The 27941-nt window shown below is 40.0% G+C and overlaps 1 protein-coding gene and 1 non-coding gene across 2 annotated transcripts; one reads left to right on the top strand and one right to left on the bottom strand.

Annotated features, from left to right (window-relative positions):
* Positions 1-333: 333 nt before the first annotated feature.
* LOC110932836 (proline-rich proteoglycan 2-like) lies at positions 334-16879 on the bottom strand. The gene is made up of 2 exons (XM_022176091.2): positions 16659-16879; positions 334-1549 (listed from the first exon to the last, which is right to left on the bottom strand). Exons 1-2 carry the CDS (start codon positions 16877-16879, stop codon positions 334-336), a joined length of 1437 nt encoding a protein of 478 aa, XP_022031783.2.
* Positions 7224-7330, top strand: LOC118491860. Its single transcript, XR_004892305.1, has one exon. It is a non-coding gene; the product is annotated as a small nucleolar RNA R71 (small nucleolar RNA).
* Positions 16880-27941: the final 11062 nt, after the last annotated feature.

The raw sequence follows: 27941 nt of genomic DNA, 5'->3' as shown, positions 1-27941 counted from the left end.
TTAACAGAGATTTGTTATCTTAAAAAGGTTGTACCATCATAGCCAATTTATACTTTGGCTAGGTTATACCTCTAAGAGTTTCTTTGGCAGATCAATTATAAATTGAAAAGAGATAACACGATGTAATAAAATACACTATTTAAAACCAAAGTTAAAACTTCATTATGATGAAAGCAAATACAACTGCCCTAAACGGGACTTAGGAAAAGACAAACTACCCGCGCAGGGGCATACAGAAAGGGAAATAAGTCCTCGCAGGGACTTGATTACAGAAATCAAACAAATGTCCACGCAGGGACATGATTACAACAAACAAGAAAACAAAACAACCCTCTACTTTTTCTTCCCCTTGATAAGGTTCGCAAGACCTTTCATGAAACTATTATGCCTTTCCTTGTTCTTCTTAGTCTTATGCTCAACCTTATCCAACCTCTCTAAGATTTCCTGAGTTTGTTGTTGCTGCTGGGAAGGAGGTGGCTGGTACGGAGGATACTGATAACCCTGAATCGGGTAGTCAGTTGGAGGCATAGGAGGGTAAGTAGAAGGATAAAGGTGATGATACTGCGCAGCCGTAAGATATGGGTCGTGAGTTCCATAACCCAATGGATACCCCGACGGGTCTCCATAAGGATTGTACCCGGAAGAACCTGGGTACGTCGGAATGGGGTTATCAAAACCCATAGGCGGCTGAGGTGGTGCATAAGAAGCTTGCGGAGGATTAGCCTCCGGTGCCGCGTTTGAGGGTCCACCCAACTGGGGGTCCTCTGGAATAGGGGGATAGGAACTCGAACCTCGAGGAGAACTGAAACGGGGTCCTCCTCGCACGGACATGCGTGCGTTCCTCCTTCGCCTCGGAGGCTCGGGAGGTGGCTGCGGTGGTTGTTGCGGTGGCTCCTCTACCGGGAGTGGTGGTGGTGAAACAACTTGGAGTTGAGGATCTTCCAAAGGTGGTTGGGCTGGAGAGCTATGGGAAGAAGGGGTAAAATACCAATCATAGGTACCCATTCTCTCCTGGAAGGAGTCAGGCCCACTGTATGGGGATCCCAGAAACGGAGACCCATTAGATATGCTGATAGGGTGGCCCGGGGTTCCTGTTTGCATTTCCGGGTCGGGGTCATCATCCATCTCCATTTCCTGAGAGAAATGGTCCTCAGGGCCCAATGGGTTATAGCCGAGAAAATCGTTAACATAATCGGCTGGGTTGAACTGTCTCAGAGAGTAGGGGGATTCGGAATGATGAAATGAATGAGATTGCAAAGAGTTATGCGGTGGGTAAGATTCATGCGAATGGTGAGATTGTTGGGAGTGATGAGAATGTTCGGGCTCATCTGGAGCAAACGGCCCGAAAGACGGATGAAAAGATGGCGAAGAGCTAAGCGAGACTGAGTGTCTTGCCGGCTCGAAAGGTTGACCCCACATATCGCGAGAGTCGGAGGTGGAAAAGGACGCCGATGGAGTGCGTCTGTGAGATGGTCCAGCAGATAACGGTCCTCCACGCGTGGGACTCTTGCCACGTCCTCTTAGTCTTGGAGGCATGATGGTAAGCTTCCTGTTGAAACAAGGGAACAAAATAAAACAAAACAGAATAATAGCAAAGGAAAGATAAAGATGCACCCTAGGTCATTTGCCTAGACTCGAGAGTCTAAGGATGGTGCTTATTGTGTCATTGAGATTAAACACAATAGGTTAGTGTTTAATTCACTCAATGTTGGCTCTGGTACCAACCTGTCACACCCTAATATTCTACGTATTACCGGTGGGCCCGGCGGGGAGTATCGTGACATAGTTGATATCATCATTGTCAACACACACAATAATATAGCAAAGCGGAAGGCTGGGTAAATAAACTATTACAAACCATACTGTCTGTCGATGTTCGAGTACAAGAAAAATACAGACTGGAATGTAATAAGATCCACAGGCGGATCATAAAGTACAAAGAAACAAAAACTACAGACTCCGGGTATCTATGGGACTTGCAAGATCCTCTACAACACCCTATAGCTCCAGCCTATTTCGATAAGTACCTGTCAATTCAATCTTTAGGAAAATACGTCAGTATACACGGCTAAATACAATTTAACTGACTCGTTTTGAAAACATTTAAGAAAATTGGTTTAGATGCACTAGGCACAAATCTTTTATAACTTGGGACAATCTTATTAAAATCTTGTATACAGTTTTACATGCTTGTCATATATGTGGGGCCGGTTTGTAAGCCGGACATGATTAACTGACTCACCACTTATAGAACCCACAAAGGAGTTATCCCCAACTTGTGGGTAAATTAATATTTAGCATTTGCATCTGTCGGGTGCATGCCTGCACCCCGTGCATAGGTCGTGGCCATTAATAACTTAAATAAGCCAAGGATATCCAGGACATGGTCGTTAACCCCCAAATGTTTATGTTATCAAACAATACAGATTAAAACGGGTTATGCAGATTTATTAAATCACAATCCGACATAATAATCCTATACCCGACCAACCGGTATTAATATACCGTATCCCAAGCCCGTATAAGGGAAAATAAGTTAAAAGTATTTACCAGATGTAGCAGTAAATCCCTAAAGTTCCTGAAAGGCACTTTTTACCGGAAGCTATAAATCTGTATAGAAGGTTTAATTATCTATTAGGATGCTAACGGGTCTTTACTTAAGTCAAAGACTTAGACCGACTTGCTAGAAAGAAACCTTACGAACCTAACCAGTAAATTAAACGGAAACCAGGATAGAATGTGATTTAGACCCGACAAGCTTGGATACTTGTATAATATGGGTAAACTAAACACATTCTGGAAAATGAGGTTTTAATGACAAAGTTAAGCCCGTTTCGGCTATTTTACGTAAACTAGTCACGTAAGCCGTTTCGAATGCGTAAATGCGTAACGGGTAACCGGACAAGCTATAAACAGGTCTTAATTATTATTATGCTCAAAATATGTTAATATATCAGTAGCATATCAACATTTATGCCCAAAAAGCAATTTAAACCAAAATAAGTCCCATAAGGGCATTTTGGTAATTTTGATGCTCTTAATAGAGTTTATTTATAAAACTGAGTTCCAGGTCTGATTAGGTTAGTAAAAACATGCATTTTATTAAGTTATTTCAGTAAGATACTTAATATATGAAAAATACACCTTTTATGACCATTATGCACCGTAGGGGCATTTTGGTAATTTTACATAGACTTTTAAAAGCTAAAAATAGGTTTCTGAGTTTAAAACTTTAACTTAATGTAATATTATGTAAATTAACTCAAAACATCAGTAGGTTATGAGTTTTATATGGTAAATATAGTTTTAACCCATACTAGGCGTTAAAAACGCTTAATATGTGATTTAAAGGGCTAATTTGGTAAAAATAAGAAATCTGATATTTTGGTCAGTTTATATGGTTCAAAATATTATATTTTTCATTTGGAATCGGTAGCAAAAAGTTTGACTTCAAAATGTTATGTAAAACCCAATTTATGCATGAAAAGGGTAAAACCGGTAATTACCGAAATTAGGCTATAATCCTATGTTAAGCTCAGCCTAAAAATAAATAAAAATCTTCAAAAATCCCAAAATATTATTTAACATCAGTAGGTAAAAAGTTTGGTGTCAAAAATCGGGTTTAGATAGGCCTTATACTAATTACGCCTTTTATTTATTAAAAAGTCCTTTAATTACGCTATTTAGCATAACTCTCATTCTAGACCTCAAACTAATGTCAATTTTTCGGGGCATGTCTAAATATCAGTAGCAAAGGTTTTAGTTCATTCACATTGCTAAAAAAAATCGGTTTTATGCAAAAAGGGCGTTTTAGGCATTAATGAGCATAATTACGATCAAGAGCATAAATTACAAACGATTAGGCACCATGCAATATAACTTCAGAGAGTTATACTACAATGTATTATGGTCCTAATGGAAGCTTAAAACATGGAAGAAATAAGCTTGAATGGGTCAGAACTGAAAGTCATAGCAAAAGTCAAGCTTTTGCGACTTTCGGTTATAATCTGCCCTTAGACGATTAATTGTCGGATTAGGACTGATAAAACATGTTTAAATAGCCATTACCGAGTCATTAGAATATTATAATATAATTTAGAACCTCTGGTTTATTAATTAGAATCATTTTTGTCATTTCTGTCCAGTTTGACTTTTTGTCAAACTACTTTGACCCGACATTTAATCAGTCAAACGAGATAATTAGGAGACACCCTTCCAGGGGTTAATCACCTATGCTAATGTGGTTTCATAACCACTTTCAATTTGATCAGTGGTTAAGCCACATATAATTAAAACAAAAGTCAAACTAATTACAAACTAAGTTTGACTTTTAAGTAATTAAGCTAAATTAAACAATTAAATAAGTAATTAGAAGCTTACTAATGGTCCTAGCAATCTTTTCTACACTTGTAATCCTCTTGTTACTGATGAGAGCTCCAGAGCAAGTCCCACACTTGAATTGTTGTAAATGTGAGTCAAGAACACAAGAGGAGGTGCACTTATATAGGGATTTCCATGGATCTTGATTGCTTCCAGGTGTTTTAGGAGGCCCTGGGATCACCCCAGGTGTCCTAGCTACTCAAATGAACCGACTTACAGCTCCCTAGGTCGTTATAAACGAAGTAAGGCGGTGTAACAGGCCAAACCCGCACCTGGCAACATTTTTCTGCATCTGGCATGCTGAGGCGGGCCGCGTAAGACTTAAGGGGGGTCTTACGCAGGCCGCGTGGACCGGGAAAACTGGTAAACCAAGTTTGAAACTTGGCTGTTTAAGTCCCTGAACGTTTTAAACCCTTTTTAACTTCATTTTTGGCAATCAAGGCCCTTGTAGTTAATTTCTTGGAGCCCAAGGAAGTACAAACAAACTTCGTTAGGCTCGGGTTCGTTAAATTCCTTTGTAAATGCAAGTTTCATCAAGTTGACGCTTTTAGTCCAAAGTTCAGAAAACATGCTTAACGATCTCGGAATCTCGTGAAATTTTTATCATATATTCTCGGAAGTATATTTGAATATTACGAAGCTTCGGTTTCGTTAAAAGGCCATTCAGAGGTCAGAAATGACATATTGACACTTTTAACCCTTGTAATTTATAATCTTCCGATTATTTTCACAAACGGCTTCGCATACCCAATCAATCACCCATTTAAGAATATTTTCTTCACCTGTGGTCATTCAGAGGCCCAAGTTTGGCATGTTGACACTTTTAGTCCTTTCGTTTGCATATTTTCACTTATTGTCAACTTTAGTCCCTTAAACTCAATCTTTCGCATAACCGGAGTTTAGGACACGTGTCTATGTATAATTGGACACGTTTTTACGTGGTGTTACATCCAGTTACCTGAACTGGGCAATTTTCTGCAGGGTGTGCAGCACGGGGCCGTGTTGGGTGGACACGGCCCGTGCTGAACTTGCTGTAATGAAGGAATTCTGTTTCTGTGCATGGGGCTATGTTTCTCGTTTCCCTTGTTATCCTTGACCACCATGAGTGTGTTTTATTTCTGCAAATTTAAACTAAAAGATTAAACTAAACTAAGGATAGTTCCGCGGAATGCCTTCATGGTGCGCCACGTTTATAAGGGTCCTTGGCTAGACCCAAGGTGAGGTTATATGTTTTCCTACCGGGATGTTTTGCATCCCATGTTGCACCGTCGGAGAGCATCATCCAAATTCGAATCAATAACCTTCATGTAATTGACCGGGTCATCGTCCTCTATTCTCTTCCCAACCCTGAACTTTGCTTCCTTATCCCCATATTTTAAAGTGAGCGTTCCGTCATTCATGTCTACCACTGCTTGTGCAGTGGCTAGAAATGGCCTCCCTAGTATGAGGGGGACTTCGGTGTCTTCTTCCATATCAAGTATGACAAAGTCGGCCGGGTAGACGAAATTGTCGACCTTGACTAGTAGATTTTCAGCGACACCTTGCGGGAATTTGACAGATCGATCAGCAAGTTGTATACTCATCTTTGTAGGACTCGTTTTTTCCTAAGCCGAGTCTTTTGAACATTGATGCGGGCATGAGGTTAATGCTAGCCCCAAGGTCAGCTAGTGCATTACGAATGGGGGAGTCCCCAATCGAGCAAGGAATTGTGAAGCTTCCGGGATCAATCTTCTTTTGGGGGAGTCTGTTGAGTACGAGGGCGGAGCACTCTTCGCCTAAGTTAACTAATTGCAATGATTCAATCTTCCTTTTATGAGTGAAGAAGTCCCTCATGAATTTCGAGTATTTAGGCATTTGGGTTAGGACGTCAATGAAAGGAATGTTGACATGCAATTGTTTTAGTAGACTTTCGAATTTTGCGAGTTGCTCATTGGTCTTTTGACGGATTAACCTACCGGGGTATGGAACCAGAGGAGCCTTGGTGGGCTCTGGTGAGGGAGGAGAAACCTTCTCTTGTTGGGGCGGTGTTGCGATCTCCTTAGTAGGCGGTGGTCCTTTCGCGGGACCCACGGTACGGTTCCGTAGCGTTATGAGATGAACTTGCGCCTTTGGGTTTGTTTCGGTATTACTTGGTAACGCGCCTTGCGGTCTCTCGGAGAATTTTGGGCTAGTTGATTTATTTGTTTTTCGATGTTTTGTATACTAGCTTGTTGATTTCTAAAATTTGATTCTAATTGTAGAAACCTATCCGAGTTTTTCTTTTCAGAGTCGGAGATGAGGCGAGATACAGTATCTTCAAGCCTTTCTCGTCCACCTTGTTGTTGAGGGAAATTTTGTGAAAGTTTGTTCGTTGATTTAGGCTTTGTTGGTTACTACTATTGCCAGGTTCTCTCCAACCAAGGTTAGGGTGGTTACGCCATCCTTGGTTGTAGGTACCCGTTGGAGGACCCGACGGCCTAGGTCTATTATCAATGTAGTTTACCGATTCTGGTTGATCGTCTGTTTCTTTCATACAACTCCAATTTTCATGTGGCCCACCACACCCTTCACAAGCCATAACCGAGACCGTTTTTGCCATTTCTAACTTTTTAATTTTTGAAGAAAGGGCCTCGATTTGGGCTTGTAAAGAAGTGCTTTCTTCAACCTTATGGGCGCCCGGGGAAATAGATTTATTACCTCGGGAAGTGTGCCATTGAAAATTGTTTTGAGCGATTTCCTCAATTTGATTGTATATTTCATGTGGGCGGCGGTTACCTAAAAGTCCCCCGGAGCTAGAGTCAAGTGTTTGTCTTGTGTGTGGCAACAACCCATTATAGAAAGTGGATACTTGTTGCCATATCGCAAGACCGTGATGAGGACACTTTCGCAGTAGCTCCTTGAACCTTTCCCAAGTTTCATATAAGGATTCCCCGTCCTCTTGTGAATATGTATTAATTTCAGTCATTAATTTAGCCGTTTTAGCGGGAGGGAAATACTTATATAGAAATTTTTGGGCTAGTTCATCCCAGGTGTTTACCGATCCAACTGGGAGGGCGTTGAGCCAAGCTTTTGCTCGGTCTTTTAGTGAAAAAGGAAACATTCGGAGGCGGATGGCGTCATTTGAAGCTCCATCGATCCGAAAGGTATCACATATTTCTAAGAAATTAGTAATATGTTGATGGGGATCCTCGTCCGCAAGCCCATGGAAGGTTGCGGAGTTTTGAAGCATTTGTATCAAATGTGGCCGAAGTTCGAAGTCATTGGCTTCGACATTCGGTGCATTGATAGTGGCGCCGAGATTACCTACGGTGGGTCGTAGATAATCCATGAGGGTACGTTGGTCCGCCATTGGAAGTGGTTCCCCCGAAACTTTCTCTTGGTTTTTAGTTTTAAGTCTTTTTTCTGAGAAAGCGTTCGGGTTCTTCTAGAGGTTCTTTTATGTCTTTATTAGAACTGGAGCTCATACACTACGTAGAGGTGGCGTCTGGTTCCAAGTCTTGCAACAAAAACAAAAAAGAATGTTGGTCAGAAAGTTCACCACGGCCCCGTGCTCAATGAACACGGCCCGTGGTCGGAGTTTCAGTGATTGTTTTCCGGATCCCTATTACTGGAAAGTTGGACACGGCCCCATGTTGCACCGACACAGCCCCGTGGTCAGCCTTCTATAACTCGGAAAATTAAAAACTGCCAGTAACACTACTGGGCACGGTCCGTGCTGAGCTCTGCAGAAGCTGAAAAATTAAGAATATCCTAAAAAAATAAAAAGAAAATAAAAAAAATGATTAGGCCGTTGATTCTTAACTTTCTTAAAATCCTTATGTCTCCGGTAACGGCGCCAAAAACTTGATGTGCGTGAAGTGTGTTATATTTTAGGTGTATATTTTAAGCCCTTTTTACACTTTTAGCCAAGTTTTAAATTTATAAAACACGATATTTACTAACACTAAACACACATATGGGCAAGTGCACCCATCGTGGACGTAGTATAGTGTTGGTAAGATACCGAGGTCGTCCAAGGACACAAGAGCTTTTAGTACCGGTTTATCCTCAACGTCTAATCAAATCAAAATGTTAGAAAAAGATTTTAAACTAAGAAAATAAAACTAACTAAAATGCTGAAAATAAAAATAAAAATAAAAACAGATAGACAAGATGAATCACTTGGATCCGACTCGTGTGTTAGTGTAACCTTTGATTATTTTCGCACTTTTGCACTTATTTAAGAGATTATCTTAGTTATTGTAGTAGGCCCCTCTTTTGAAGGTGACGTTACCCTCAACCCAGTAGTTTGAGTCAGCAAGGATACAATCCTGAAAGGTCGGATTATTGAAAGATAATTAATTAAGTTATTAATGCATAATGTGGTAGGCCCCTCTTTTGAAGGCGACGTTACCCTCAGCTAAGTAGTCTGAGTCAGCAGGGATACAGTCCTAAGTAGCTGGGTTAAAGTTTTAATAGTAGTTTAACTTATGAGGGGATCAAAGAGTTTGGACCCCCGCCATCCAATACCTTTGGGTATTGAAGGAGGTCCTACTAAATTTGACCCAGGTCCCTTGCAGGATCTCTAAACGCTGAACAATGGCAAGACTCTTACCAAACCATTCCCTTAACCCCCGACCAGGTAGCCAACATACCTTCATATAGACCGTGGAGATATGAATGGTGAAAATCTTTTATTTTATATAGACAGTAAAATAATGCCAAGACACCACGGACAAACGATAAGGAAGAATCACCTTCAACATAAGAAACTAGTAATTAAAGTCATTAATACAAAACCAATTAAAAAGTGCAAAAGATTAAAAATAAAAAGTATTACACTAAACACTTGTCTTCACCAAGTGATGTAAGAGACTTAGGCAAACATGGCCTTTGATTGTCAAGAACTCTTACGATCAATCTTGGATCCCGAGACGACTCACACACTCTATGATGGACAATGGATGATGGTGGTGGATGATGGTGTTATGGTGGTGGTGGGTGGTGGGTGAAGTGTGAGAGAGGTGGTGTGCCAAGGGATGAGTTGAAATGGCTCCAAGCACTCCTATTTATAGGCTGAACAGAAGCCTGGGCACGGCCCCGTGCCCACTGGGCACGGCCCCGTGTCCATCTGACACTCTCTCTCTTCATTAATTGTAATTCGCAATTACAATAAATGCGCCTGCAGCAATCTGACCACGCCCCCGTGTCCGCTGGGCACGGCCCCTTGGTGGGCAATAGAAGCTTCTATAGGTTTGTCTTTTCTGCTGCTTCTAGGGCACGGCCCCGTGCTCGCTGAGCACGGGGCATGTTCAGTCTTGTGGCTTCTTTGTTTTGCTTGGGGAGATGCTGTTGAGGGGTCGGGCATATCACTTTTCTTCCTTTTCTTGTATTTATGTTAGATTTTGCTGTCTTTTTGCTTCTTTTGTTATTTTGAGCCCATTTAATCTTGAAAATACAAAAAGGAAGACAAAAGCATACTTTTTCCAACATTAGTACTAAAAAGGGTTAGTTTTAAGCCACAATTGATGTAATTTATATGTTGCATTTTGTGCACATCAAATACCCCCACACTTGAATCTTTGCTTGTCCTCAAGCAAAACTCTTTATAATGTGGCTTTATTCACTCCCAAATGGAATGGGTAGAAGAGAAGGTTTTTGGGCTTGTCATAGAGTGTCGGGAATTCCAAGATTATTTAGGTTTTATTTTTATTTATTTCCAGTCCTATTCGTCATGATTTATTAGAAACTTTTCATAAGATAAATTATTTATTAGGGCATAACATACCTTTTTTAAAATTCCATTTATATACAAGTTCACATACCTCACAGAGGAATCACTCAACACTCGGCCGAAGGTGTATTTTTAGTGAATCACTCGAGAGCGGCATGGAACTTACTCCTACCATAAGCTTGCCAAGCAATCAATCCTCCTCCTTTTTAACTATATACCTTTGTAAATATCAAGAGGACTTTTTTGGGTGAAGGGTTAGGCTTGGGCTAAAGGTGGGTGGTTGGGTTAGTGGTTAGTAAAAAGGGCGAAAAGCGTAACAAACGTTGGTTTTTCAAAAGTCTTTTTATTTTTTACATTTTTATTTTATTTTGATGAACCATTTGTTTCAAACAAGGTTATTTTTGATGAACTTGTTTGTTTGTTTGGTTTCATCAAAATATATAGCTCTTTTTTTTTAATAGAGTCATTAGAAAACCGAACGTTGTTACTAAAATAAAGGGTTAAAAATAAAAAGGTTTAGGTGGGTAAAAAGGGTGATGGTTTTTGGGTTAAGAAATGAAAAGGTTTAGGCTCAAAGGGGTTAACTAGGGGGATTTTGGGTAGGTGGTAAAAAAAATGAAAAATAATGGTGTAGAAAGAAAAAGGGTTAGTCCTAATGCCTCCATCGTTTACTTACTTGGGTTTAAGTTGGTAAGGACCGGGAATGTATTGTTGTGGCAAGTTCTAGAGTCGTACGAACCAAGCGGCTATTCACACAAGAAACGAAAAATGAGCATTTAGCTATTCACCTAAGTTGTTGGGTTACAGTTTTAATAGTAGTTTAACTTATGAGGGGATCAAAGAGTTTGGACCCCCGCATCCAATACCTTTGGGTATTAAAGGAGGTCCTACTAAATGTTGGTGCATGAATGTCTAAAGCCTGCGTCTTAGTCTTAGTTGTTCAATGTATAGGGTCTAGATGTGTTAATTATGAATGTATAGGGGGTGAATATGTAAATTGGGGTTTTAGATTTTCTGATTTTGCTTATATGACCATGTGTCATTGGAGCGAAATCACTAGCTTAAGGTTTCGCTCCAAGTGACATGGTCATATGAGCGAAATCCTCCCCCCTATATATAGGTCAGTTGTTTTCTCATTTCGTACGTTCATGTCTACAGTGTAGCCGACCTGCTGCTCGTGTATTTTGTGAAAGATTAATGAGAAAACTGTTTTAAAGTGATCTACTTCTGTTTCTACTCCATTTCTGTTTTGATTCATGCCGATTTTGTATTTCCGCTGCATTTTCAGTAGTATCTAGCTCTGATTGACTCAAACGACTGTCAATAATGGTCCTACAATTGGTATCAGAGCCAGTTGTGAGCTAGGTTACCCGAATCAAAGCCTTTTTCTTGCACATTTTGAGTTTCTGGACTTTCCGACGGACAAAATGGACTGAAATTTGAAAACATAGTGTAAAACTGTCTAATAACAAACCCTTGAGAAATTCAGACCTAAAAACGGCTTAAAAGTGACCTAAAATGGCTCGTAAAAAGGTTTCCCTCGAAAGTACTTGAAGTGATTTCGCTCGTACGTTCAAGCGAAATCAAGGTTTTGTTCATAAGATTCTAATTTCGCTCCTGTCAGTTGAAGCGAAATCAGAGATTTCGCTCATTTTTGAGGTTTCGCTCATAGTGTCTTTGCTGATTTCGCTCCTGAGGAGTTGTTGTGCCTATTTCTCTCAAAACAGCACACTGATTTCGCTCATAAGGTCTTTATCAGCTTTCGCTCCTGTGAGCAGAAAGTGATTTCGCTCCAAAACCATTTTAAAATCTGATTTCGCTTATAAGGCCTGTTTTAGTGTAAAAATTATGGTTTAAGCGTTTAGTCCGTTTCGTACGTGATCGAGTGTTGGAAACTCAGTCTGTGTTAAAAGTTTTTCGATAAATACAACCTATTTGTGAAAAAGTTAAACATTTTCGAATTTGTCACTAAAAATGGAACATCAAGATTTTTATAACTTGTTTGCGGGAAGCGGTTTGACGGCTACGCAGAGTCCAGCGAGTATAGTTCAGAACGTTAATATGGAGAACGAGTTAGGGACGATGCAAAAGCCACCGAAGCTTATGAGTTTGGATGAATATACGGGTTGGTCAGGCCGTTTCAAAAACTGGGTGCAAGCCAATCACTTCGAATGTTGGATGAAAATAGAGGCGAAGTATGTACCACCAGTTAATGGTATGGGATTGGTGTAGGATCGATTGGTGACCCGAACGAGTCGTTCAGAGGTGTTTTCGTCAAGTACAGGTGCGGAAAACAAGTAAATGACGTAGGAATAGCTTGTAAATCACTTTAAACTCCTTTTCTATTAATCTGACGATGAGTACAACCTGTTTTCGATCCGGCAGCACTTCGGTACGAAAATCAGGAACTGTTACAAATGAGATCGCTCCTATGGTATTTATAGGCGACTGGAACCGCTTATTGGACAGGCCCAATAAGCGGTCCATATACATGACATATAAGCGGTCCAACATGTTGTCTCATAAGCGGTCCATCATGTTGACTAATGAGCGGCCCAACTACCTACTTGTACCTATGAGCGATCCATAATCCTAAAACTTATACAATCTCACTATTTCTCGTATATTGTGCCCAGATCTAACATTTAAGACTTATGACTCGATACAAGACGTAATCAGCAGATGTAGTGCATCAACAGACTCCCCCTCAGATGTTGATGGAGTCGACTATCGAGTCACACCATGCTGTATCTTCACATCTTCAGTCTTGATCAGTCTTCGAGCTTTTCTCTCTCTATCTACAGACTCCCCCTCTCGATTTACTGGTATTCACATCTTCAGCAACATCTTCAGGATCGTTGTCTGATCTACACAGGCCTTCGGAATCAAATAACCTAGCTCTAAAAACACTTTAATTCTCTTGATCAGATCTCTTGATTCCTGCACAATCTTAACCCAGAAATAAATTTTCTAGATTCATCACATAACAACAACCTGTGCACCAACACATGACTCTCTCTCACCAATCTATGATGAACCACTTGAAGAAGGTTAGAATTAACAAAAACAGTTAGATTTACACAAACACTCCCCTTCAAATACTGTTCATCATGTTTAGCACTCTGAATTTTGAAAATCAGTTTTTCAACATCAGTTGTCGAAAATCTTTTTGACTTTTTCAAAATTTATGCTAAAACACACACAAAATCTTTTTGGATTTTTCAATGTGAGAAAATAAAATGCAGAAATATACTATTTACACACAATATTTTTGTGAGTTCGTGCAAGAGGATCATATCAGTTTATGAGACAGATCACCAACACCGTTAAGCTTGAGTTCATTTTAAGCTTTAAACAATTTACCTAGATTGTCAGTATGTTTGTCCTCTTAAATTCTCAACACAAATTTCAATCGATTCGAGATACGATATTAATGTTTTAGAGACTTAAACTTAATTGTGTATCACTCCACTTGAATATACTCCCGTATCCAGATCCCAAATATTCAGTCTTACAGGTGAGTATACCACAGCTGATATCTGTAAAGGGGTTAGATGCGAAACCGTGAGAGCTCAGGTCAGAACTTCCGTTCAGCAGAGAGATGACGGTTCGACTTTTGGTGGGTCCCCTTTAGAGGATCTTTTTGCATTTCAACAGCAGCGACTATCAATTTTATTGTTTCATCAGCATGCTGAGGGCGGCACTTTTTCAAGCATTTGCAGAAAGTATTATCCGGGGACTAGGTCAGTATTTCCATACAGCAGAAGTCCCGGGATAATACCCCAGATATCACTGAGTATAAAGACCTAGTATCTCAGAATACGGGACCTTTCAAACAAGATTTCGGGGGTTACCCATATATCCCAGAATAGTTACCCACGAATCAAGCAAGTTTGATTTAGGTTTATATCTCGTTTCAATTTACTAAATGTGCGAAAATCTACTGACACACCCGCAGTAAGATTGTTTAACTCTTTTTAACTTTACATGTCTTTAGCGTGCCGTGATAGTCCACTGATGTACTATCATTTCCTCTTTTTCGCAACAAAACTCATTTTTGAATTTTATCATGTTTTTGGCTTTTTCAAATTTTCAAATGTTTTTGGATTTTCTGAAATTTCCATATTCCCCCTAAAATGCAAACACATTTTAAAGAAAATTTGAAAACTTCTAAACTTTTGACCTACTAGAAATATAAAAAGCAACAACAAACTGTACAGAAACTTGACAACTGACACTGAAACACATCAAATCGCCATCCACTAGGCATAAACAATCTGAACTCCCCCTATCACAAATCATTTTCTCATTTAGATTTCAAAACACTTAAGTTTGTTTTAATCAAAATGATTTTTCCGGAAAATGAATTTGTGTTGATAACAACCACTTGTAGGTTTATCAATTTTAAAAACAGGGATGTGGTTCATCATCTTGTCTATCTTTTGCCATGAATAGTAAATCAAGTACAAATTAATGTCCCTGATTTACCATTTGCATCTAAGAACCTTCTGTACTACTTGTAAATGCACTTCAACGAATACACTCAAAATTTAACCACAAATACCACTTGTGGGATCAAGATTACCACTTGTCGATACCCAACAACTACCACGTGTAGGAATATTACGTCTACATCACCATTATATCAATCAAAATGCCGATTCCTGCTTCGCAATTAACCACCTGGAAGCTCCGGCGTAGTCCTTTCACCTGTAAAATCATCCAAACATTAATCACAAACATTCAAACAAACTTTTAAACACTAGAAAGATGCCGATTCATGATCCACGATATAAACTTGGGATCTCCGGCGTAGTCCTTTGACTATTCTAGGAAGCAAACTTCCCTCCAAGTCTTCTCAGACTTGAGGACTTTCAACTCTTCAGCTGTAGGGTTGTATGTCGCCTTTTTAGTTGCGTAAAAATCTTTTACCCCTTTAGCTTTTCCACTCAACATTTTCTCAAATATCTTCTTAACATTCCCGTTGAATGTTTTCTCGACATCAAATTCCTTTTCATCATCATAAAATTGATATGAAATTTCAATTTTTCCAATTTCCTTCATAACCTCCTTAAACTTCAATGATGGAAGAACATCATCATTTTCTGAACTTTTCTCCATAATTTGTGGCTCTTCTGGCTTTGTAGAACCAGATTCATTGCCGACTTTCACTTCACCTTTCTTCGCAACCCAGACCTGGTTGTCATTTCCTTGTCTTTTGTAAAATGTTGTCTTTTTCTTTGAGCATTCTCCCACTTCATTTTTCGAATTTTTAAAAATTTTAGACTTCTCAACTTTTTCTTCAACTTTGTCTTTCATCTTCTGAGAAGCTCCCTGTTTTGCTTTGATATCTTTCGAACAATCCGATGCAATGTGACCAGCTTCATTGCATTTCAAACAGGTTTGAGCATTTCTCGGATGAAATACTCCAGTTCCATTCTTTCTCTTTTCAGCAAGAAACTCTTTGTTAGTTTGTCTCCAAAATGGTTTCTGCTGTTCATCTTCCGAGCTTCCACCTGTCACAAATTCAGTGTTTGAATTAGAATTTTTCTCATTTTTATGATTTTCTTGTGGAACAAAACCTAAACCTTTCTTTTTATAGCTACGATTTTGGTTAGGTTTCTTTGGAAAACCAGGACCAGAATTGTAACCCTTTTTCTTGTTTAGACGTTGTTGAACTCTAGAAGTATATTTTTTAGATTTTTCAAAATTTTTCAAAACTTTTAACTCAGGAATATTAACCTCTATTAGTTTAAAAGTTTTGTTGATTAGTTCTGTTTTAACACTTAAAATTGGAAACTCTTTGTTGTAATATAATTTGTCAGAACCATTCAAAGTATAAACAACTTCGAATGTTTCATCATTCAAATCAGCTTTTGATAACAAAAACTCTTTACTATAAGTCCGTTTAACCGAAGAATTTTGACTGTTCACTGACGACTTTGACCCTCCAGACTCAGACTTTGACTCTGTCTCCTCATCAGTGTCCAACACCTGATCGACCACCTTTTTGATTAATTCAGACTCATGATCAGTATCGGATGAGGTAAACGTCACATCAATGTTTTCTGGTAAGACGTCAGTTGTGTCGGTTTTAAGCTGTATATTGACTTCTTTTGCAAGTTGTTCCTCATTTGGTTTCCTAGGTGAATACCCATCCCAAATTGGAGGCGGACACTTGTTATAGCTAACGATCGGTTTCTTACCACAATCTTTCTTTTCTTTCGGCTTCTCAGCTTGAAAAACTTCCATACCTGCAACAGTTGGGTAAACACGATCAATAACATAATCAGAGGTAGAATAGCTCAACAATAACCTCCTAATCCTCTCATTTTCAATCTTTTCAGTTTCCAATTCTTGCTTCCATTTGGCACTTTCTTCAATGTAGAAATTTATAGCTTTTTGCTTCGACATTAAAGTTGCATTCATCATCGTCAGTGCCTGTTCTCTTTCGGTGTTTGTCTTTTGGAGACCAGTTACTGTTTTGTTCAACACGTCGTACGATTCCTTCATATAATTGAGATTGAACAATAACTGCTCTTTCTTTTTCTCGTACTCAGCTATGATGTCGTCTTTTGCTGCACACTCTTTGCAAGCTTCTAGACACTTCTCACAGGGCTTGACGACTTCAATAATCTTTTCAACTTCGATTGTTTTAATGACTTCAACCAATTCTTCTACTTCAATCACCTTTTCTTCTTTCACAGTTTCTGTAATCTCTTCAGCAACACTTTCAAAATTCTGAAATTCACCTTCAGATTCAGATTGTTGATCTTTTTCAGCTCGTTCCTCTGCCAGTTTCTCCATTTTTTCTGCAAAATAGAAATGAAAACTATTAGGAGACAATTGAGATTTTGCAATATTTATATGTTTCTCTTCCTCATCATCACTGCTGCTTAGATCAGGTGATTGATCAAAATGTACAGACTTATCAGAATCACCATCTGATACATCAGAATCAGATGGTGTTTTATCAAATACAACATCCTGTTCTTGAACAATTTCATCTGAATTATCTGAAACATCCCCAGAGTGTTCTGAAAGTTCATCACTATCTAAACTTTCATCAGATGATACAGACTTTTCATCTTCAATTCTCACATTCTCTCCAATTGATCTCATCCAAGTAGCAAACAAATTTGGCTCTCGGACGATCTTTGCAATGAAAGCTTTAAAACCTCCCTTTTCATCCACGAACATATCCCAACTGAAACCTTCTGGTAGTTTCTCATCATGTTGATCAATAACACGTTCTAATGTGGCTTTGGATGATATGTAATCACTCCAGCTGAAATCTACAACACATGCTCTTTTGGAATCTTCAATTTTTCTTCCATGAGTTGTCTGAGGTTCCTGGGATTGACCAACTTGCTGATAGATAGCCTTGCGGTAGTAGTCATCTTTCCCGAATGGATTTTGTGCTCCGCTAGCTTCTCTTCCTTTACACTCCCGTTTGAAATGGCCCTTCTCCCTGCATCGAAAACAAGTAACTTTAGATTTATCAAAACCTAAAGTAGAAACATGAGCATCTAGAAAGTCATTTCTCCCGGTAATAGTTTTGAATTTCTCAGCTCGACGAAGAACACTTGCAAGACACCATTTGATATCCATGAGTTCCATTTCCTCAGCGTCTATTTGGTCGTAATCCTCTTTGGTGAGCATAGGATTTCCGATCCGACCAGCAACAAGACCTTCATAGGATAACAGAACTGAACCCAGAAGTGCCATGTGGTCTTTAGCAGTGTCTTCAGAGAAGCTTTGACCTTCTGGAAGGTTGAGAGCTATGTTGCACTGAATCACATATCCGTTTCCAGTTTTTGTACTCTGAGACTGAAAGCTTGTGTTAGTCTCTTTCGGATTCACACTCGGAAACGATGAAAATCCACTGCTGCTCTTGTTTGAACCCTGATCAACTTTGTCTGATGAATCTCCAGCACTGAAAGCGGTTTGAATTTTCGGACTTCTTTCAGTTTCAGAAACTGGAACACTACCTTTATAGTACATTTTAACATCCTGTTGACCACTAGGATTATTCATCCTCGCGATCTTTTGTTGTTCAAGATCCTGACTCTCAATTTTCTCAATAAACTGACCAATTGTAAGCTTGTCATAAACGCCCGTATTTTTCAGTATCATCAAATACGTTCCCCACTCTTTCTGAGGTAACGCGTCAGCCAATTTATGAACCCATTCCATACGACCTTTTTCAACTCCCAACATTGATAACGACCGCACTAAGTGGCAGTATCTCTCAATCAGCTTTTTAGTGTCCTTTCCTGGCAAACTGCTAAATAAATCAAATTCCTTTTTAAGCAATGCCTTCTTGCTTTTGATCATACTTTCACTACCCTCGAATTTCACTTTAAGAGCATCCCAAATTGACTTTGCAGTTTTGTCGTGTTGTAGCAGAATGAATATATCTTCTTTAATCGCCTGCTGTAATAAACTGATCATCATTTTCCTTGCTCGGTACATAGCACGTTCTTGTTCTGAGAATTCAGATATCTGTTTAATGACTTGCAATTCTGTTCGAGGGCAATGTGTATTTTTCCAATATGCATTCCCACGATCTGAGATGATTTGCATGAACCCAGTTTTCAAAGCGATCTTTCCACCCGTAGTATTCTTCAATACTCATCAGTTTCGGGGGTTTCTGGGTGGTTCCCGTCTCGTTTTCAAGATTCACGGCTTGAGCAATCGCGGCTGGAGTAGTCGATGTAGCAAAGGCGTTGTAAAATTCAGAATTCATGATGATTTAACCCGTTTTTCAAGACAACAGTCAGAAAAGCGGTCCAGAGAAATCCTTAAAAGCGATCCAAGATTGATCCGAAAAAGCGATCCAGAAAAATATCTTTGGAGCGGTCCAACAACTGTCCTTGGAGCGGTCCTGAAATGTGTTGTTCGAGCGGTTCAAGAATGATGTTCGGATGAGCGAATCCAGATGGTCCAAATAGGCGATCCAGGAAATTGTTCGTATGAGCGGTTCAGAAAATGTATGAATAAGCGGTTCACAATTTCTTTTGGAGCGGTTCAAAAGTGTGGTGTTCGAGCGATCCAGATGAGTGATCCAAATAAGCGACTCAAGTCAGAAACGATCGAATGAGCGGTCCTAAACAAGTACGGATAAGCGGTTCAAGCTAGATCCAATAAGCGATCCATGAATGTTCCAGAAAAACGATCCAATTTCGGACAATGATTTGATCCACTATTTCTTCGAATTTCAACTCCAAACTTTCAAGGGTTTGTCTTTATACCATTGCGCACAATCTCAGGGATTTTGAGCAAGTTTTGACCGTGAAAAATATTTGAAACTGAAAAAGAATGAGTAGAAGACAGAATTTTCGACAATTTCCAGCTATTTCCTGTAGAACTCCTCCTCCTGAAGCTCTGATACCACTTGTAGGATCGATTGGTGACCCGAACGAGTCGTTCAGAGGTGTTTTCGTCAAGTACAGGTGCGGAAAACAAGTAAATGACGTCAGAATAGCTTGTATATCACTTTAAACTCCTTTTCTATTAATCTGACGATGAGTACAACCTGTTTTCGATCCGGCAGCACTTCGGTACGAAAATCAGGAACTGTTACAAATGAGATCGCTCCTATGGTATTTATAGGCGACTGGAACCGCTTATTGGACAGGCCCAATAAGCGGTCCATATACATGACATATAAGCGGTCCAACATGTTGTCTCATAAGCGGTCCATCATGTTGACTAATGAGCGGCCCAACTACCTACTTGTACCTATGAGCGATCCATAATCCTAAAACTTATACAATCTCACTATTTCTCGTATATTGTGCCCAGATCTAACATTTAAGACTTATGACTCGATACAAGACGTAATCAGCAGATGTAGTGCATCAACAATTGGAAAAGGGCGTCGGGAGTTTGACGGAAACTGAACAAATTGACTTCAAGGTTGAAAAGAAGATGGTGAGCATTCTGCAACAGGCCATCAAAGAAGATATTCTCGTTTTACTGCAACATGAAGACAATTCTCAGTCGATGTGGCAAGCGTTAAAACTGAAATTTCAAGGCAGTGTGTCGATGATTAAGAGCAAGAAGGCATTAATCAAGAAAGAATTCGACATTATTACCGGGATTAAAGGAGAAACGACAAAGTAGTTAATCGAAAGATAATGTCATCTTGTGGTTGAAATGAAGCGGTTTGAGATCACCAAGACGAATGAAGAATGGATTGATAAACTGTGTGATGCACTTCCGTATGATGAGTGGGGCACTTATCTAATGATGCTGAAGAATAATTCTGATTTTGTGAATCTCAACCTCAGCTCATTCATTGAGAAGATCGAAGCCCATGAGCTGGAATTGCTGAAATACAAGAAAATGAACTCAGCGAGTGTGCAGCAAGATGTGTCTCTGTATTACAAAGGCAACCCTCCAGTTTCAACCTATCAAAGCCCAAAAATACAAACAGGGTTCATTGCTGATAACACCACAAGTGTTTCTTCAAACACTCCGCAATCCGGCAATTCATTACCATTCATGAACTTTGAACCGAATGTTAAAGCTCAGGAACAGCCTTCACTTCAAAGTTCTACTGGATCAAATCATCAGGCGTACATTTCTGGGGTACGGTGCAATATTGCTGTAAACATAAAGAATGGAAACGAGATAACTGAAACAGCCGCAAAACAGCACATAGCACTGCTTGCTTCCGTTCTTGAGGCTTATGAGGGCTTAGTAGCAGGGAGGATCGGTAATCCTGACATGACGAAGGAGGATTACGACCAAATCGATCCCGAAGAGCTTGAATTGATCGACATCAAGTGGTGTATGGAGAGTTTGGTGCGTAGGGCTCAACATTTCATGGAGATTACAGGCCAGAACAGTCTATCAGGCCCCGATCAAAAGTTAGGGTTTGATAAGTTGAAAGTTACGTGCTTTAAATGTAAAGAACGCGGTCACTTCAAACGAGAATGTCCTAACCATGAAGTAAACAATCATCAAAACCCGTTCACCAACGACTACTACAGGCAAGCGATCTATCACCGACCAAATCAACAGCCAACTGTTCAGAGGCCGCAGATTGAGAATAAACCAGAAAAGGCGTTGATCGTGAATTAAGACGACGAGAAGGTAGCTGCAGGTTTCAGCTGGGATAAATATGTCCCCGGTAGCGATGGACAAGCCATGATGGCTGAAGTTGTTGAGATTTCTGAGATGGTGTCTGAACCAGAAACAGTTACTGAAGATGTTTCTGTGGTTGTTGAAGAGGTTTCTGCTGATAACATGGTCGATATTGAAGAGATAGCTGCTGAAGTGTATTACTACCAGTCTGAGTAGGAGGTGTTGGGAAGTTTATTGAAATCTGTATTGCCTCCTAAAATTTCTGAATCTTTTGCAGGTTACTTTGAAGAACCAAGGACCGGATCATGCCCAAGATTTGAAGAGAAGAAAGAAGTCGTTGAAGAATTGATCGACGTGTCGAAAGAGATGACTGGAGAAGTTTTGAAAGACATAGCTGACAAAGCTGTAATGGGAAAACTCAAGAGGTAGACTCAGAAACCGAGGAGTCAAAGTCTGTCAGTAGTGTGTCTGTCAAACGAGAGGAATCTGGAGTTCAGGAGATCAAATCTGTCAAAATATCTGAGTCTGAGTTAGACAATGTCGGTAAAACTGTGTGTGTGTAGAGCAGGTTGTTGAAAAGGTTGTTTCAATCCCTGAAACACCGTGCAAACAGTGTTTAGAACCATGCACGGAGTATCTTGAAAAAGACACTAAGTATCATGAATTGAAACACCACGCTGCTATGATTAAATTTGACCTTGGCCAAGTTAAAGAGGCGTACGATACTCTCGCCAGGTCAATCAAGATGATACAAAAGGAAAGTGTTGAAAACAATAAAGTTACAAAATTGGCTAAAGCAACACTATTTGATAAACAAAAGGAAGTCAATTTTCATTTAGACACGATCGCATCGCTTAAAAAGGAACTCGAATTGGCTAAAATTGAAAACGATCGGATTGATAAAAAGTTAATGAGTTATGTGGCTTCATCGTACGTTCTTGAGCAGATTGTTCCCCAACAGCCACATACGGCACCAGTCTTTAAGAGCGTTCCACCCGCAATGTGGAATCATTACAGACAGAAGTATCCAGATGGGGTGGAAGCGGCTTTAAATCTCAAATTGAGATCGATAGAGGATGATTTGCCTGAGACCATAGATGTCACATTCTCCCCATCAGATACCGACAACGAATCTCAGGTTATCAAAACTGTTGTCGATCAGGTGTTGGATGAGGAGAGTGAGAAATCTAAAAAGGCTCAATCTGAGAAGGTTGTTAGTGATTCTGAAGATGAAGGGAATTTCTTATATCAATACATACCGAAGTCGGAAAAGAGTGCGAATGATGATCCGATCATGGTGGTATACACTATGGTTGGAACAGACAAACTTTATTCCGATTTCGAGTATCCACTTCAGAATGTGAAGATAGAGAATGTCGAAAAAGTGTTTAAATTGGTTGAAATGAACATTAACGAGGTTAATAACACTGAATTCTTTTCAAAACCTAAGAAGTCGTTTGTTACATCACGACCCACAAGTTCGGGAAAGAAAGATGGGGATGGTAAAGGTCATAACAAGAAAAACAACTTTAAAAACAAAGGAATCGGGTTTGAAAAGAAAACGGCTAAGCAGGTGTTTAAGCCGAAAGAGAAGATGAATGAAATTTTTGTCGCTGGTCCAAGTGTTGACGATGAGAAGGATTATATTTTCAGTCAAAAAGTTGTGGACGATTTCAATGCAGTGAAAAAGCTGAAAGAAGAGTCTGTCAAATCTACTTTTGTTGAATATGACAAAAAGGTGTGTTACCGCTGCAGTGAAATCGGACACATGGCTAAACAGTGTCGGAAAGTGATTGAGAAACCTGTTGTTGTTAAACCAGATCAAAAACAAACTGTTCAAAAACCAAGGGTTCAAAAACAAGCTGTTTCTAAACCAACTGTTCAAAAGTCAAACGTTCAAAAACCTCGACCAAAATCTCCGACTGACACGAAAGGCAAAAAGCCGATCGTTTCTCCGATCCGTATTTTGAAAAGAGGTGAATCGTTGAAGTCAGAGGATAAGCCAAAATTGACTTTCGAGGTTGGCGAATCCTCTAAGACTCGCAAGACTTCAAAGATTTACCCTAAAACAAAAATTTTCGAAAACCAATCTTGGGTCGTGAAATCGAAACTGTCTGTTGAGGTTAAAAAGATGGAGAATGCTTTGAAAATTGATTCAAACATTTTTAAAGATGACTTAGTTGAGTTTGAAAACGAAATTGATAAGTTTCTTTCTGAATTTCCACCAATAACCAACAAAGTAAAATCAATTGTGAAAGAAGAAGTTCCAAATGTCACATTTGATTTTCCGAAAACAAATGAGAAGTGTGATGTTGTGTTCGGAAGTGTGTCGGAAGTTAAGAAATCATGGGCTTCATTGTTTGAATAAATTTGATTTGATGTTTGCAGGGGCTGCCCAAGTCGATACTGTCAAAGTGGATTATGGATAGTGGCGCTTCAAGGCATATGACTGGGACGTTAGCTCTTCTCTATGATGTCAAATCAATAAACGAAAGTTATGTTGGATTTGCCGGAACTCAAGGTGGAAGGATCGTCGGTCAAGGAACGCTGTCAAATGGAGTGATTTCGTTCGACAAAGTGAACTACATAGTAGAGTTAACAAACAATTTACTCAATATTTCACAAATCTGTGATAAAGCGTTTTGTGTACACTTTACCAAAACTGAATGTGTTGTGTTGAAACCAGGGTTTAAAATCCCTGATGAGATGGTGCTGTTGCGCGCTCTGTGGGAAAATGATCTTTATATTCTGGATATGAGCGTCGCAATGCCAACATCTCATCAGAAACAGCGTTTTGTGTCAAAGACTAAAGCGACTGAAAAAGATTCGATAATGTGGCATCGAAAGATGGGCCACATTCATGTTCGCAAAATGAACTTTTTAGTACACAATGATTTAGTTGATGGTGTTAATCTGAAGAATTTTCACTTAAATGATGATTGTGTAGCGTGTAAGAAGGGAAAGCAGACTCGGAAGTCACATCCATTGAAGATCATGAACACAATCAGGTTACCTCTTGAGAGATTGCATATGGATCTCTTCGAGCCTGTCAACGTAAAGAGCATCAGCGGAGACTTGTATTGCTTGGTGGTTACTAATGACTTTACGAGATTCTCATGGGTAGTGTGCTTAGAACGAAAAGATCAAACTTTTGAGTCTTTGATGGTGCTTTTCAAGAAGATAGAAACGGTGTATAAACTACCAATCCGGAGGATTCGGAGCGATAACGGAACGAAATTCAAAAACAACAAGATGTACGAGTTCTGCAACGAGAAGGGAATTCTTCATGAGTTCAGTGCACCGTACACACCACAACAAAATGGCGTAGCTGAACGAAAGAATCGGACCCTGATTGAGACTGCTCGTACAATGTTAGCCGATTCTAAGCTACCTATCTTTTTCTGGAGTGAAGCAGTATCAGCAGCCTGCTACACATTGAATAGAGTTCTCACTTTCAAGAAGTATAAAAAGACTTGCTTTAAGCTACTGCACCTTTATAAGCCAAATCTTGAGTTTTTGGAACCGTTTGGGTCTCCTTGCACGTTTATTGATGAAAACGGTAAATTTGGCGCTAAATCTAATGAGGGTTTCTTTGTAGGTTACGCAAGCTCACTGAAGAGGGTGTTCGTACCATGCCTGGGGAAGGTGATTCAAGTTCAGCACGTGGATTGTCAGAAGTATACTCCATCGCCACAACTTCCCGAACAAAGATTCCTATTCGATTACGATAAACTCTGGGAGTCGTTTCAACTACCGGTCGAGCCGAGTGATGTGGAACTAGCACTTTTTAACCAGTATCAGCAAAATATGCCACAGGAACAAGTTCTTATACCGCCAGTAGTTCCTCAACCCACCGGGGGTACTCACGACAATGAAGCAGGACCGAGTGGAACAACTCACGAACCACCAGAGGAACCAGCTCCATCATTTGACGTTTCTGACGACTCAGAGGAGGAACCCGCTCCAACCTTTGACGAGGAGCCAAATGATACTTCGACGGAGGCTGAGGATCAAACCGTTGATCTTGACATATCGAATTTGGAATCGGAAGTGATAGTGCCTGACACCGTTATGCCACGGACTTTGTCTTACCACCCTTCAGAACAGATCATTGGTGACCTGCAAAGTGGTGTCAAGACCCGACATCAAATAGACCGAGCTCTTACTTGTTTTTATTCTTCTATTGCTGATTTGCAGAAAGAAGTCTCATTAAAATTTTTATTTCGCAGATAGAACCCAGAACTTACAAAGAAGCGTTGACCGAGGATAGCTGGGTGAATGCAATGCAGGAGGAGCTGCAACAGTTCGAAAAGCTGGGCATCTGGAGACTTGTCGATCTGCCTGAAAATCAGAAGTTAATCAAGACAAAGTGGGGTTTTAAGTGTAAACGTGATGATAGAGGCGTCGTGGTAAGGAACAATGCGCGACTTGTGGTACAAGGCTTCAGTCAACAAGAAGGAATAGATTATGATGAAGTTTACGCACCGGTTGCCAGACTTGAGGCAATTCGGATATTTCTAGCCTTCGCGTCTTGGAAAGATTTTAAAGTATATCAACTTGACGTCAAATCTGCCTTTCTTTATGGAAAGATCAAATAGGAAGTGTATGTGGGGCAACCGCCGGGGTTCAAAGACCCACTGCACAAAAACAAGGTGTATCTACTGGACAAAGCGCTTTACGGACTTCACCAGGCCCTGAGAGCCTGGTATGAGACGCTTTCTCAATACTTGTTGGCCAACGGGTTCATAAGAGGGACAGTAGATTGCACGTTGTTCACCAGGGAAGAGGCAAGACACTTGTTGATCGTACAAATTTATGTTGACGATATCATCTTCGGTTCCACCAACGACGACCTGTGCAGAGAATTTGAGAAGGTGATGAAGAAAAAGTTCGAAATGAGTTCGATGGGGGAGATGAAGTTCTTCCTCGGGCTGCAGGTGGAGCAAATGCCCGATGGAATCTTCGTTCACCAGACAAAGTATGTGAAGGACGTGTTTGACAAGTTCGACATGACAGATTGCAGTCCTGCATCAATCCCCCTTGCACAGAATCATGGGATATGTCCAGACGAGAATGGAGTGAAGATGGATGGGACATTGTACCGATCTATCATTGGCTCTCTAATGTATCTCACGGCTTCCCGTCCAGACATCATGTACCCTACATGCCTCTGCGCCAGATATCAGTCAAATCCAAAGCAGTCACACCTGACCATAGTGAAACGTATCTTACGGTATTTGAAAGGCTGCCCAAGCATCGGCTTGTGGTATCCTCGATCGGGTGACTTTACTTTATCTGGTTTTGCTGATTTTGACTTTGGGAGCTCCAAGCAAAACGCAAAGTCCACCACTGCTTGGTGTCAGTTCTTCAGAACTCGACTCGTCACCTGGCAGTACAAGAAACAAACTGCAGTAGCGCTCTCTACGTGCGAGGCTGAATACGTTTCAGCCTCCAACTGTTGCTCGCAGATCCTTTGGATCCAACAGCAGATGCACGACTTCGGTTTGCAGTTCTTAGATACTCCGATCTATGTGGACAATGAAGCAGCTATTAATATTACTAAAAATCCGGTTCACCATTCGAAAGCGAAGCATATTGAAATCCGTCACCACTTTATCCGTGATTATCACGAGAAAAGGTTAATTCGGATTGAACACTTGCACACCGATGATCAGAAAGCGGATTTTTACACAAAACCTTTTGATAAAAAGAGATTTTATTATCTTTTGAGGTTAAATGGGATGAAAAATCTGCAATCTGGGAGGGTTATAGAATGTGAAGCCGAGTTGGGCGGCGATCTGACGTGAACACAAAAATATTGCAGAAAAATACAAAAACATGATAAAATTCAAAAATCCAAAAACAATAGAAAACTTCAAAAAGAGTTTGTGTAGAATAGGGGAAATGATAGTACATCAGCTAGACAGACGCAACACGCTAAAGAATTGTAATGTATAAATGCAATTAAGCAGTTTCGCTAAAGATGTGCCGATAGGTTTTTACAAAATCAGTAGATCAGTTTGGGATATAAACACAAAATGCACTTGCGTCTACGTGGGGAACACCTCCAGGATATATAGATAACCCCTGAAATCCTGTTTGAAGGGTCTTGTATTCTGAGATACTAGGTCTTTCTGCTTAGTGATATCTGGGGTATTATCCCGGGACTTCTGCTGGGGTATGGAAATACTGACCTAGTCCCCGGATAATGCTTTACGCATTGCTTTACTCGTAAAGCCTCCCCTCAGCATAAAAATGATGACGCATTGAAAAATGTTAATCATGTGCTGTTGTAAAAAAGATTCCCTAAAGGGAACCCACCTTAACGTCGAAGCCGTCATCTCTCTGCGTATACGGAAGTATCGATCTGAGCTCTCACGGCCCTCGCATTTCATCCCATTACAGATATCATCTAGGTGTACTCACCTGTAAGACTGAATACTGGGATCTGGATACGGGAGTATATACTGAGGTGGGACACATGTAGATGTTTAAGTCCTAAAACACTAATTCTGTATCCCGAACAGACTGAAAGTTTTGTGAGAATTTAAGAGGATCAGTATATCGGCAATCTACGCGAATTGTTTAATGCTTGGTATGAAATAACAGCTTAACGGTGCTTGTGTCTAGTCGGCAGCTGATATGATCCCCTAACATACTCACAAAAAGATTGTGTGTACAGTTTTCAGTTTATCCAGTTAAAAATCCAAAAAGATTTTAGTTCTCATTTTATCTTCGACAACCGACGTTGGGAATCAGACGATCAAAGCTTAGT

Source organism: Helianthus annuus, chromosome 4, assembly GCF_002127325.2.
Source record: "Helianthus annuus cultivar XRQ/B chromosome 4, HanXRQr2.0-SUNRISE, whole genome shotgun sequence".
In the NCBI taxonomy this organism is placed as follows: Eukaryota; Viridiplantae; Streptophyta; class Magnoliopsida; order Asterales; family Asteraceae; genus Helianthus; species Helianthus annuus.
Note: the sequence above shows the minus strand (reverse complement) of the source record. Positions and strands in the feature narration are given on the sequence as shown.

What these genes read in the sequence shown, in the direction of transcription:
- LOC110932836 (XM_022176091.2), bottom strand. Translation starts at nt 16,879, where the DNA reads ATGGAGAAACTGGCAGAGGAACGAGCTGAAAAAGATCAACAATCTGAA. An exon ending in TGTCTAGAAGCTTGCAAAGA is followed by an intron (nt 1,550 to 16,658) that starts GTGTGCAGCAAA and finishes TTGTTTCAACAG; the next exon opens with GAAGCTTACCATCATGCCTC.